The sequence below is a fragment of the Oryctolagus cuniculus genome, chromosome 7 (genome assembly GCF_051225735.1).
Source record: "Oryctolagus cuniculus isolate XC-2025 breed Fujian yellow rabbit chromosome 7, ASM5122573v1, whole genome shotgun sequence".
NCBI lineage: Eukaryota > Metazoa > Chordata > Mammalia > Lagomorpha > Leporidae > Oryctolagus > Oryctolagus cuniculus.
Genome location: NC_142873.1, coordinates 33,891,327 through 33,905,215, shown reverse-complemented (window position 1 = coordinate 33,905,215; position 13,889 = coordinate 33,891,327). Strand labels below are relative to the sequence as shown.

Here is a 13,889-nt window from a genome sequence, read left to right as displayed (position 1 = left end):
CAGTTGACCCAGAGGTTTGCAAATGTGTGTCTATGGTTGAGACTGATCATAACTTTTTCTGTTTTTTGTAATATGATCAGGGCTTCCTTCCTTAAAGAGTTAACTCATTAGGTACCTATCACTCATTTTAACCTTCTCTTGGCATCATGCTAAGCTTTAAAGGAACAAAGGAATTAAAACTACGGCCCTGTTCTCTAGAAGTTTGGCCTCTCACTGGTGAAGCAAGTTTTGGCACACAAAACACTTAATGATGTAAGTTAAACAACCTTTCTAGAACTGACAGAAACAATTTAACTTGACTCTAGTTGAGACTTTATTGTCACTTCATCTAAGGCTACAAAAGCAATCAGAGATCTTTAGAGATGAGTGGGAGGACAGAGGTCCTCTGGATCTCACCTCCCATTCCAACAATGTTAGTTTTGAAACCTGCAAGGTTGATTTTTAAAGTAGCTTAACTCTTTGTTAGACCTAACAACTAGAATAACATTCCGGCATTCTCTGTCTTCAGTCAGAACTGCTTCCTGTACCTTTCTATATAAAGTGTAAGTACTCAATGATTTTGTTAAATAATTGGGTGAATGAATTCTAATCCTGCTCTCTGGAGTGACACAATCATAGGTGTAAGCTGACTACGTGAACACAACAACTGTGTCCTCATTTACTCTTTATCTTTGTAGCCTAAACGTCTACATGCCTTCATTGCTATGGCTGTAAGAACTCCCCATTCATGCGCCATTCTTTCATTCATAAGCATTCCTGATACATCTACTGAATGAATGCAAGGGTGAATGAATGGAGAGCTCCAGTTTTCCAATATCAACCTCAAAGAGGAAATACTCAGAACTGAATATATTGCTAAAAAGTACCCAAAAGACCCCTTCCAGTTCCCTTGATCTGAATATTAGAATTTTATCAGTGTTGCTAGAATCTAGCTTTTTATTTTTTATTTTTTTTTGACAAATGATGGGGACAATATAATGCCTCATATCAAATTTGTGGTCAGTCCTCTCTCTGTCTCTCTCTCTCTCTTACGCTCTCCTTCTCCCTGTTTTCCTTCTTCACCCCTTCCCTCCAGTCTGTCGAGTTTCCTCCAATAAACCCTTTTCCTTACAAAAAAAAATTGTGGTCAGTTAAAATCTGTAAATATTTAACGTGGGGCCAAATGGATAACCTAGTACTCAAATCCTACACAACAGTATTCGGAGGAAGAGTAGACCCTGGCATTTATTTCCTTGTAAGAAGGAACAGTATGTCCCTCTGGGTGTGCACATCTTGCTAAGGTCATGCTGGCATTCTGACCACCATAGCACACCTAAGCCCCTTTGGGAATTTAAAGATTTTGCAATATTCTGGGAGGGAGGCCTATGTGGGAGGACTCAGAAAGACATCTGAAGGGAAATGACAGGGTGAGCTGACCTTATGCCAAGCAGGGACCAGGAAGCCCAGTGCAGAATGAGCCTAATTCCCTCAGAAGGAGACACTCGATATGCTAGTGCCAGTGTTCCGACCAAGAGAAATTTCCCCCGGCTTAAAACAAATCCAGGAAAATGTTACAACCACGGAGCCCAGTAGGAATCAGGATTGTCCTGGTGTCAGCTTACTTGGGGCTTACAAGCAGGGTCAGGGGAGAAGAGCCAACCGGGAGGTAAAGCAAAAACAACTGCTATGAAGTCACTGACCCCAGGCCAGCAGATGGGAAGCACTAGTAGTGAATGAACACCGGTTTTTTTGGTATGCATTCTCTCTTTTATTCCCCTATGTAAACCTACTTGGTCAGCTTGATTATCATCAGCTTACAGTTGTGGAAACTGAGGCTCACAGAGTTTCAGAAATTTTCCCGAAGTCACATAGCTATAAACGGTATGGCCAGGGAAAGACACCCACTTGCCTGTCTCCAAGGTTCTTTCACTTAAGCATCATGCCAGGATGCTTTTGTTTCAGGTGTTTATTTATTCTTTAACAGTTTATCTGGTGCCTCCAGTGTTCCAGGCCTGTGCTAAGCCCTGGGGACACACACTGTCTCTCATGGAGCTTAGTATTCTGGCAGGAATGACAAGCAACCAAGCATGCAGGCACAATAGAGTGGGGATAATGTCACAGTTGGAGAAGGTAAGGGTGGGCTCACCCAGCTTCAGGAGTGGGGTGGGGTGCCTGATGAAGTATCCTGTAGAGGAAAGCTCAGAGGATGTGCTAGCAAGACAAGAGTAACTAAGAAAGACAGGGAAGGCACAGACCTTTTTTTAAGACCAGGCAGTGAGTGAGTGACAATACCAGGTGCTGGAGACCAGCAAGGCTGGAAGACAGTGGGAGGGACCACAGGCTCTCCAGAGGCTGAGGAGGTAGCCAGAGTGAGGCCTCAGAGAGGGCCTGGATGCCAGTCAAGGGGTTTGGGAGTGAACTGGAGCTGGCAATGGCAAGAGCTAGGGAGGTCACCTCTCTTGCAGGTATCACCTCATTAGGTCTGATTTTCAGGGGGAAGATAAACCCTGCGCTGTGGGAACAACACCCTGGAAAGGCAGCCCGTGTCCCATTTACACAGCTGCATGTCACCTGAGTTCTCTGGTCTTGTGAAAGTACTCTAAGATCTCTGAACCCCTCCACTCTCCTCCATTTCTCCTTCCCCTACAGCAGTCAGAGGTGAGAGCTGGGTGGGTGATGAGCCTGAAAACCATCTGCAAGGATTCTAGCAGTTCATGGAAAGATGGAGTTAAAAGCTAATGTGGATTCCCCAAGAGCTTCTTGAAGTCCCCTCTTACATTCTGGTTCCTTCCTTTATGTGACCCACCAAGCCTGAGATGGAGTCGGTCTTTCCCACGTCACAGATGAGGAGGCAAAGTCTTAGAGCAGCTCAGTGACTATGGTAGACTGAAATGCCGGCTCCAGTTCATCCCTGCCTGCAACAGTGTTGTGTGGGTGTACACAGTGTGTGAAAACAAGGCATGGAAGCCTAGCAAGGCTCTGTGCTACACTGTGTGTCTCCTCCCTGTGACCTTGGGTGGGATCCTGTACTTTGCTCTGGTCAATAGGATATTAGGAGACAAGATAAACGCCTGTGTGTTTGGGTATGTGTTCTTGCACTTACATCACAACAGGAAATCACACCAGCAGCTGCTGCTCCACAAACCTAAATGAATCACATAAAGCAGACCAGAACGTGGCCTGCAGTGCAGAGCTAAGCCCAACCGAGATCAGCAGCTAGCTGGAACACCTTTGGCCTGAAGCAGTCACTCCAGTTAACCCAGAGGTTTGTGAATGTGTAAGTGTTTGTGGTTGTATGCCAGAGAATTGGGGGAGGGGGATTTGTTACACAGCTGCTGCTAAGAAATGATTCAGAGCTCGCAAAGAAAGTTGCTGGAATACCCAGAATTGTCTTGCCTTGGAGCAAGGCTGCCCACGTGGCTGTCCCTCTGGGAAGGAAGCCATACGGGGGCAGAAGGCCAGACCCTTGGGCTTTCCCCCACGCCACTGCAGCGGCACTCACCTGAGTCTGAGGCTGCCGGGCTCACCAGGCTGAGCAGCTCCCGCTCCTTCTCGTAGTCCCCTTTGCAGAGTAGCTGGCCCTCCTTCAGGACAAACTCGTCACCCTTCTGAAGCTGTCGCTCACAGACACAGCAGCAGAAGCAGCTCAGGTGGTACACGCTCTTCTGGGCCCGCATAACAAACTCGTTGGGTGCAATGGCCTCAAAGCAGCCCCCGCATTTGACAGCAAACAGCCTGGTAGGAGGACACAAAAGAAGGGCATGCACCATGAGTAAGGTCTGGCCTGGGCCTGGTGTCTCCTCTGAAGTCAGAATCAAAAGGAACTTCAAAGGGCAGGCATTTGGCATGGGGGACAGTTGGGGGGCCTGCATCCTCTATTGGAGTGCCTGGGTTTGAGTCCTGGCTCTCCTTCCAATTCAAAGCTTCCAGATAACATGTACCCTGGGAGGCAGCAGGTGATGGCTCAGGCACTTAGATCCCTGACAACCACATGGGAGCCCTGGATTGAGTTCTTTGCTCCTGGTTTCACCCTGGCCTAGCCCTGGCAGTGCTGGCATTTGGGACGTGAACAAGCAGGTGAAAGATCTCTCCTGTCTGTTTCTCTGCCTTTCAAATAAAATTAAAATAAAGAAATAAAGATAACAATGAAAAGGACCTTATTATCAGGCATGAAGAAGCTTGGCCTGGAACACATTTTACAACTAGGCTATTTATTCCCTGGGGAAGTTGGACTACAGCATTTAAGTGAGTCACTCTCTCAAAGGCTTAAGAGCAGAAGGGTGAGGGACATGAAGAACCATCTGAGACCAGTGGCCCATGACAATGCTACCAAGGGCTGGTCTACAGATTGGTCCAGGCAGAGTACCTAGAATCCCTGAGAGAGCTTACAGGTGAAATCAGCAATCACAGTACCCAAAGTAGGCAGGCCCCTCCTACCAGCAAGCAAAGGGGTGGACCACCAAATGTTCATGTTTAACAATCCCCCCAGATGTGTAGCTCCAGCTTTCACAATATGGGAATGGTAAGAGGATGTGAAGAGATTAGATAACAGGTACCAACTGCAGCTGGGAGAAGGTGATGGGTTCTGGGTTCCAGTGGGGGTCAGCATAGTCTACAATAAAATAAATGCAAGCGCTAATTTTTGCTATGATTGGTTCATGCTGTGTCTATCTGTTGAAATATTGCACTGCACATCATAAGATGTACAGGTACTTTATGTTCACCCAAATTTAAAAATAAATTGAAAACCTAAGCAAACAATTTTTAAAAATAACAGCCTAAGGACAGTGTTGGCTGGGGGCCAACTTTTGCTTATAACATAGAATAATACTGAATGTAACTTAACATTTGGGAACTATGGAAGATATTGAGATTAATAATTGTTTTTCCTATGTATCTTTGGTACAATTTTATGTATCTTTATATATGGTTTATAGCACAGTGTAATGTCTTTCTATCTTGATGGTGGCGAATTCACACACACCCATATAAACATCATATAATATAACGTAAAATTAAAAGAAACTTTCATATACATAGATTTCATGTAACATTTATATACTTAGAAATAACATCATTATGTTGATGGAAAGATACTCTGTGTTCATGGATTGGAAGAACTAAATGTCCATGTTACTTAAAGCAATCTACAGATTCATGGCAGTGCCTACCAAAATACCAAAGACATTCTTTAGAGAATGAGAAAGAACAATCCTAAAATTCATATGGAACCTCAAAAGACCCAGAACAGCCAAAGCAATCCCACGGGGGAACAAGGCAAGCTGGAGTCATAACATTGCCTGATTTCAAAGCATACTACAAAGCTACAGTAATTAAAACAGCATGGTACTGGCATAAAAACTGACACATAAATCAATGGAACAGAATAGAGAGCCCAGAAATTAATCCATGCACACACAGCCAACTGACTTTTGACAAAGGTGCCAAGAACATAAATTGGAAAAAGGAGTTTTTTCAATAAATGGCACTGGCAAAGCTGTCCATACATATGTAGAGGAATGAAATTACATCCCTATCTCTTACCATGTACAAAAATCAACTCAAGATGCATCAAATACCTAAATATAAGATCTGAAACGATGAAATTGCTAGAAGAAAATATAGGGTAAATGTTTCAAGACATTGATATAGGCAGTGAGTTTTTGGATAAGACCCTCAAACCTCAACAAAAGCAAAACTAGACAAAAGGATTATATCAAACTCAGAAACTTCCATATAGCAAAGGAAAACTTCAAAAGACTGGGGACATATACAATAGAGTGGGAGAAAATATTTGCAAGCTACTTATCTGACAAAGGATTAATATCTAGACTATGTAAGGGACTCAGAAAGCTCAACAACAACAAAAAACAACCAATCCAGCTAAGCAATGGACAACGGACCGGTATAGACAGTTCTAAAAAGAAGAAATACAAATGTTTAACAGATGCATGAAAAAATGTTCATGACCACTAGACATCAGGGAAATGTAAAGACATCAGGGAAATGTAAATCCAAACACAGTGAGTAGCACCCCATCCCTGTCAGACTGGCTGCTATCAAAGAGGCAGAAAGCAGGGAATGCCACCAGAGGATGTGGAAAAAGAAGAACCCCAATACATTGTTGATGGGCATGTAAATTAGTGCAGTCACTATGAAAAACCATATGGAGAGTTCCTTCAAAACTCACAATGGAACTGCCACTAGACTCAACAATCCCACTACTGGGTATATATCCAAAATATATGAACTCATTATATCAGAGAGATTCCTGCACCAGAATGTTTATAGCAGCACTGTTCCAATAGCCAAAATACGGATCAACCAAGGTGTCCATCATCATATGAATGGATTTTTTTTTTGACAGGCAGAGTTAGACAGTGAGAGAGAGAAACAGAGAGAAAGGTCTTCCTTCCGTTGGTTCACCCCCCAAATGGCTGCTATGGCCGGCGCTGAGCCAATCCGAAGCCAGGAGCAAGGTGCTTCCTCCTGGTCTCCCATGCGGGTGCAGGGCCCAAGCACTTGGGCCATCCTCCACTGCCTTCCCAGGCCACTTAAAAAGCAGTGTACATGTACACATACACACACACACACAATGGAATGCTAGTCAGCTATTAAAAATGAAATCCTGCAAGGCAATGATTTGCAGCAAAATGGATGGAACTAGAGGACATCATGATAAGTGAAGTAAGTCAGACACAGAAAGACAAATACCACATGTTCTCTCTCATAAGTAGAAGCTAAGAGAAACATCAGCATGAACACAGAATACTGATCACTGGAGCCTGGGAGGAGTGATAGTGATAGAGGGGGTCTGGGAAAGTAACCCGTGGCAGAATGAAAGGTGGGATGGAAATGATGGAGAAATGAAAGAGAAGCTGAGAAACCATTAGAACCAGCACTCCTGGAGATGGTGCTTGAATTCCTTGCTTGGGATGCCAGCAGCCCATATTGCAGTGCCTGGTTCGAGTCTGTGTACCCTGAGAGACAGCAAGGAATGATGGCCCAAGTGTTTGGGTCTTTGCCATCTATGTGGGAGACCAGGATGGAGTTCCAGGCTCCTACCTTCAATATGACCTAGTACTGGCTTTCATACCATTTGGGGAGTGAACAGTAAATGTAAGAACAGTCTCTCTCTCTCTCTCTCTCCCTCTCCCTCTCCCTCTCCCTCTCCCTCTCTCTCTCTTTCTTCCCTCCTCCTCCCCCTCTCCCTCTCTCTCTTTCTGTGTGTGTGTGTGTTGGGGGGTGTGTGTCTGCCTTTCAAATAAAATGAAAATAAATAAAATTTTACAAAAAAAGTCATCATTCACACAGCAATAGAGAAGCCAGGGAGACAGGGACAGAACCCACAGCTGGGAGGCAGGGAACATGAGGGAGGCTCCCAGGGGCTCTGAGCTGATAATGCCAGGGCTCCTACATATAACACTCTTCATTTCCCATTTCTGGCCTTATGTATGTGATTCCACCCCTCGGGAAAGCCTGTCCCTGTCTAATCTATCTAAACCCAAGCCATCCTCCATGACACAGCAGCTCCTTCTCCTTGGATCCTACCCTCATCTCCCTACCCCAGCCTGAAGCAAATGCCCTCTGTTTTGCATGCCTATACCAGGAGCTGTATGTGGGGCCCACTTGGCAGGTATTTGAAGATATCTCAAGACTTTCATACAAAATGTAGCAGGGTCTGGAGCCTTGGCTTCTGCCGCTAGCTCTGCAGATGACCATGTGCACAAACCCTCAAGTAGGTTTCCTCCTTGTTTAACTTTCTTCTCTTTGGCTGTTTTGAAGACATTAGGCCAGACCAACTCTTACAGCTCCAAGGGTCCTATAATTATTGCCTCCTCATGAGAACTCAAAGTATTATCTTTTTGTTTTTAGCGTTTTCTTATTTATTTGGGAGGTAGAGTTATAGACAAAGAGAGGGAGAGACAAGGAGAAAGGTCTTCCATCTGTTAGTTCACTCCTCAAATGGCCACAACAGCCAGAACTGGGCTGATTCCAAAGCCAGGAGCCAGGAGCTTCTTCCTGGATCCAAAGACTTGGGCCATCTCCCACTGCTTTCCCAGGCCATACAAGAGAGCTGGATCAAAAGAGAAGCATATAGGACTAGAACCAGTGCCCATATGGGACACTGCAGGTGGAGGTTTAGCCCACTATGCCATAGCACTAGCCCCCTCAGAGTATTATCTTAATCCTGCCTTATCATTTAATATATTTCATGTTCATTAAACATATTTTGTCAACAAATTATATTTCTTTTTTTAGTTTTTTTAAAAAGATGTATTTATTTATTTGAAAGTCAGAATTACAGTGAGAGAGAGAGAATCTTCCACCTGCTGGTCCACTTTCCAGGTGGCCACATGGGGCAGCACTGAGCCAGACAGAAGCCAGTAGCCAGGAATTTCATCTCCGTCTCCCACAAAGGTAGCAGAGCCCCAAACACTTGGACTATCTTCCATTGCTTCTTCCAGGCCCCTAGCAGAGAGCTGGAGGGAAGTGGAGCAGCCGGGACACAAAGATGTGTCCATATGGGATCCTGGCATTACAGGTGGTAGCTTTTACCCCACTATGCCACAATGCTGGGAACAACTCAAATTTCAAGACAGTAAGCCCTGTAGAGTATCTATATATTCCACAGCCTCTTACACACATTGGGGACTCAAAAGAAAATCTGATTTGATTTGATCTGTGGATCTAATTTGTTCACCCTCTTTCTTTTTTTAAATCAATTTTTCCAATTTTAAAATTTTTACTTATTTATTTGGGAAACTGAGATACAGAGAGAGAGAGAGAAAGAGAGACAGAGATAGAAACAGAGAGAGAGAGAGATGGAGATAGAGAGAAAGAGACAGAGACACACAGAGAGAGAGAAAGCGTTCTCATCCACTGTTTCATTCCCCAAATGCCTGTTACAGCTGGGGCTGGGCCAAGGTCAGACACAGGAACCAGGAATTCAATCCAGATCTCCCAGATGATGGCAGGGACCCAATGACTTGAGTCATCACCTGTTGTCTCTCAGGATCGGCATTGGTAAGAAGTTAGAATTAGGAGCCAGAGCTGAGAAAAAAATCATAGGCACTTTGATATGCAGTGTAGGCATTTTTTTTTTTTTTTTGGCAGGCAGAGTTAGACAGTGGGAGAGAGAGACAGAGAGAAAGGTCTTCCTTCCACTGGTTCACCCCCCAATTGGTCGCTATAGCCGGCGCACTGTGCTGATCTGAAACCAGGAGCCAGGTGCTTCTCCTGGTCTCCCATGGGGTGCAGGGCCCAAGCACTTGAGCCATCCTCCACTGCCCTCCTGGGCCACAGCAGAGAGCCGGACTGGAAGAGGAGCAACTGGGACAGAATCTGGCGCCCCGACCAGGACTAGAACCCAGGGTGCCAGCGCCACAGGCAGAGGATTAGCCTAGTGAGCCACAGCGCCGGCCGTAGCGTAGGCATCTTACCAGGCATCTTCATAACTAGCCAAATGTCTACCCTTGTTAACACAGGAGCTAGCAGATAACAGGAGACCAATAAATGTCTCATCTCTCCTGTGTCACCCATATCAATAACAGTACAGATTAGCTTATAAAAGCCCTAAAATTTAAAAATCTGCTTTTTCTTTCTTTTTTTAAGTTGGCTGATGATATCATAATTGCATTTGTCAAGGCTCTGACCTAAACACAGGGAAAATGAACCCTAAAAATATTTCTTGAATTTGTTCCTTATAGCATTCTTTATACTGCTTCCAATTCAAGAGTTGTTTTCTTTGTTAAAGTAGCAGCACAATAGGAGGCAAAAACGCTCTCAGAAACTCTCTGTGTTTGTCCCCACATACCAGAGGAGTCAATGCATGTGGACAGAAAGGCCAGATGGTGTAAGGGAAAGAATGGCAAGGAGGGCAGGAGCGGCCAGAGTGAGCACATGAAACTCTGCAGCGCTCCGCTCCTCGTGCACAGACACAGGCTGACTCAGGGCCGGTCCAGGGAACGGATGCCAGCTTGCTCTGCTAGCGAGCCCCACCTTGGCAGGCACTAAGGAAACATGAACAACTGAAGAGCATTTTCCTACAGACAGGCCAACTACCACGACAACCCAAGTGTGGCCAACCCATCGCAAAAGCTCATTCTCACACTCAGCCGATCACATATTATTCTTTTCATTAATTCTCTTCTTTCTTCAGAAGCATCTCTGGTATACCCTGCACCATGCATTCTGTCTCCTAACAGGGAAGGTAGGAAAAAAACCCACCACTTCAACATCATCCACATACATAAACAAGTCCATGTTGAGTGCCTGTTTTATGTCAGGCATTACCATAGGCACTGGAAGGCACAAGACAAATCCCCGACCCGGTGGACCACATGTGCTTGTAGGATCATAAATACAACAAAACAAAAGCGACCAGATAAATAACATCTACCCCCAGGGATTTATCTTCAGAAAACAGGACATAGGAACAATGCAAAGCAGTGTCCCATTGAATCAACATAGAGTGACATAAAGCTGTAGGATATAGAAGCGCTTAAAACATTTGATCACTTCCCAGCTCTAAAGCAACAATCGCTTATGACTCTAAGTTAGGACAGAGTATTTATCTTGGAAGTGTCCTGGGAGAAGGGAAGTGTTTTTAGGGTGGAGTAAAGAGGAAGCTAAGGGGAAGTTCCCAGGGAGGCATGACACACAGATTGACTTTAAAAAAAAAAAAAAAAAAAAAAAGAGGGACACCATTCACACTCTTTAGTGAAGGAAGACAGCGCCCATGAGTCCAAAGGGGAACCAGCTTCCAGTCTGTGGGCTTGGAAGTGCAGGTGCTGCACAAACACAGGCCTTTGGCCACCACACTGCCCTGCCCTACCCTTAGCCATCAGGAGCACCCCGAAACACCCATCTCAGGAAACACACCCTGCCCTTCAACTTCAGAAAGTGGTGTGGATTGTGTTTGGGGGTGGGTTAGTCCAAGGCATGGCTCTTTCATCACTCACAAGGCATGCAAGAGCCCCCAAAACACAACTCCAGGGACCAGCAGTTCTTCCTTCATCTGACCCCTTCCTCACCCCAGCGGCTCAGCATGGTTTTCCTCTCCATGTCTGCACCTCTGGGCACACCAGCCCCTTGAATATTTGCCTTTACTCTCTTCCCCTCTCCTTCCCTCCCCACAATGTGGACGCTGTGCATTGGGCAGAAAATCCACCCAGTTTATCCCTGGGCCCCATGTCCCCAGTCACTGTTTGCCAACCTGAGCAAACTAATCAACACTTTTCCAGGAGCCGGTCAAAGGCCCTTTGTCCCCAAGCCCTCCTTCTCCTCCCCTTGCCCTGGAATGGACTGTTAAACAGACTCAAGGCAAATGCTCCCCGGGAGTCAACAAGCACTTGAGAATCTGCAGCAGCAGGTGGTGGCATCTGTGCCTGTCTAACTTCTACCCTGCTAATCTCCTCCTCCTGTGCTTCCCTTCTTAATTTCATCCCCCACTTAAAAAATTTCCCTGAAGTTGGAGAAGGGAGGGTTGGAGTGAGGTTGACAAAGACAGCCCGCCATGTTGACTCAGGAGCGGCTGGAGGAAGTGGTAGGAGTTGTCTGGACTAACGGTCATGGTCAGTGGGGATTACAACCTGGGAAGAGGGGGGCAGTCTCGGCTCTCTCCATCCTCTCCACCAGCTCCAGGTCCAACCAGGTTAACCTCGCCTTCCTACCATGGCTCTTGGTACCCTCACTGACCCCCAGAGCAATCCAAGGAGAAAAGGCACATGTGGCCCACCACCACCTGTGTGCCAGATGTGTACACAGCTGTACGGGTACCACTGTGGACCCAGCTGCCGACTGCACACTTCCCACAAGTTGTTTTCCCTAAGGCTCAGACAAGCAGAGTAAAGGATTTGTTCCCAAGTCCAGATCATAATTAAAACACAGCCTGTCTCTTCCCAATGCTTTGCATGGCATCCCTCACGGTCACTTCTCCCTCTGCATGCTAATGAGACATCACTCTGGGTTCAGAGCCTGGACAACTGGCTGTGGCCTCAAAATCTGGGCAAGATTTCCAGAAACATCTAGCTCATCTAGGCATACACAATAGTGCTCAACTTCCCTCATCATTATAAATCTTCCTGGGGCTGCCGTTGTGGTTCAGCGGGTTAAGCCACTGCTTGCGATGCCAGCATCCAATACTGGCACACTGGTTCCAGTCCCAGCTCCTTTGTTTCTGATCCAGCTCCCTTCTAAGGAAGGAAGCAGATGATGGCCTAAAGTACTTCAGCCTGGCCACCCATGTGGGAGACCCAGATGGAGTTCCAGGCTCCTGGCTTCAGCCTGACCCCGCTTTGGCTGTTGTGGCCATCTAGGGAGTGAACCAGCAGATGGAAAACCTCTCTCTCGCTCTCGCTCTCGCTCTTGCTCTCTCTGCCTCTGCCACTGCCACTGCCACTTCCTCTCTGTGACTCTGCCTTTCAAGCAAATAACTAAATTTAAAAAAATAGCTGGGAATGGCACTGGGGAGAGACTCATTCACTTAGCTTGGGCCAGCACTGAGCATCTTTGGTCTCCTCTTTTCTCTTCCTTGCCTTCCTTCCCTCTCTCCTCTCTACCCCTTCTCCTGCTTCCTTTTCCACTCACTCTGTCAGGCAGGGATAAAGCCTGGCCAAAACACCATGCAGTGGCCTGTGTCGCTCCCCCTCTTCGTGGAGGAACGACACAGGACCCTGCGCTGTTCTTTCGTCTGCTCGGCCCTCCCCGGGTTTGCTGCTGGTTCTTCCCGGGTTGGCTACTATCCCTTCCACCTCCGTGGAAGGGCAGTTCCCCCTAGCCACATTCCCCACTTCCGCAGGGGAGCGGCACACCGCCGGCCGGCTTTCTGGGGGCTGCACAGGCGTTCCTTCAGATGTTCCCCTTAGATGTTCCCCATAGATGTTCCTGGTGCATGCCGTCTCTCTCCTCCTTTATAGTCCTCCTCCGCCAATCCTAACTCGGCTGCCCACACGCCGAGTACGCTGCTCTCCTCCAATCAATAGCAAGTCCTACAGTTTATTAGTTGAACTGGAGGCAGCTGTGCGGAAGCTGTTTACTTCTCTCCCAGCGCCATATTGTGGGAGAGCAGATGCATAGAATAAGTCTTAATTCCAGTAACTCAGTCTAGTCCGGTTGCTCCCCACAGATCCCCCTTTCTTTTTATTTTTTTGGCGTTGATACGCGCCTGTCTTCGGTGTCCCGCGGCACACACTCTGCTCTACTTGCTAGAGTTGCCACAGGCTCTTACAAGTCCTATCAATCAGGCAAACCGAATCCGGGTCCTCTCTTCGCCATGTTGTGAGGAGGTTTTTAGGCGCTGATGCGTGCCTGTGTTCGGTGCCCTGCAGCGCATGCTCTGCTCTGCCTGCAGGGGCTTACAAGCCCTATCAGGCAAACCGAATCCAAGCCTTCTCATTGCCTTTTTGCGGGGAGGCCTTACTGATGTTAATTCGTGCCTGTCTTCGGTGACCTGCGGCGCATAAGCTGCTAGCCGCCCAGGTGCTCATCGCCTCACTAATCGGGCAGACCGAATCCAAGCCTTCTAATTGTTGTATTGTAGGGAGGCCTTTCTATTTCTCTATTTCTCTATCTCCGGGCATTCCTATTTCTCCCATTTTACTTCTGTCTGCCAACATTCCCATTTCTCTCACTCCACTTCCAAACTTCTGTTTCTCTTATCCCCGCAGCTTCCCGCTGCCCGCCCCGAGGCTACTTCTCGGCGGCTTCCCGGCTGAGCCGCTTCAGCCCGCGCCTCTTTCATCTGCGCAGCTTCCCGGCTTTGCGCGGCTTGGCTTCGCGCGCTCCGCAGTCTCCACGCCCTTCGCGTCTGCACCACGGCCTCGCGCCAGCCCCGTTCCCTATCTATTCACGCCCCGTGCTCTCTCTGCACGCGGCGGCTTCCGCGAGTAACACAGCGTAGCTTACGT

The 13,889-nt window shown here is 47.0% G+C and overlaps 1 protein-coding gene across 6 annotated transcripts in view; it reads right to left on the bottom strand.

Annotated features, from left to right (window-relative positions):
* The window catches only part of LMX1A (LIM homeobox transcription factor 1 alpha), a 169,772-nt gene that overhangs the window by 47,682 nt on the left and 108,201 nt on the right, over window positions 1-13,889 (bottom strand). For all 6 annotated transcript variants that reach the window (XM_089336936.1, XM_017345718.4, XM_051858425.3 and 3 more), the window contains one exon: window positions 3,482-3,714. In XM_089336936.1, coding sequence (XP_089193062.1) covers window positions 3,482-3,714 — 233 coding nt within the window. The remainder of the gene's footprint in view (window positions 1-3,481; window positions 3,715-13,889) is intronic.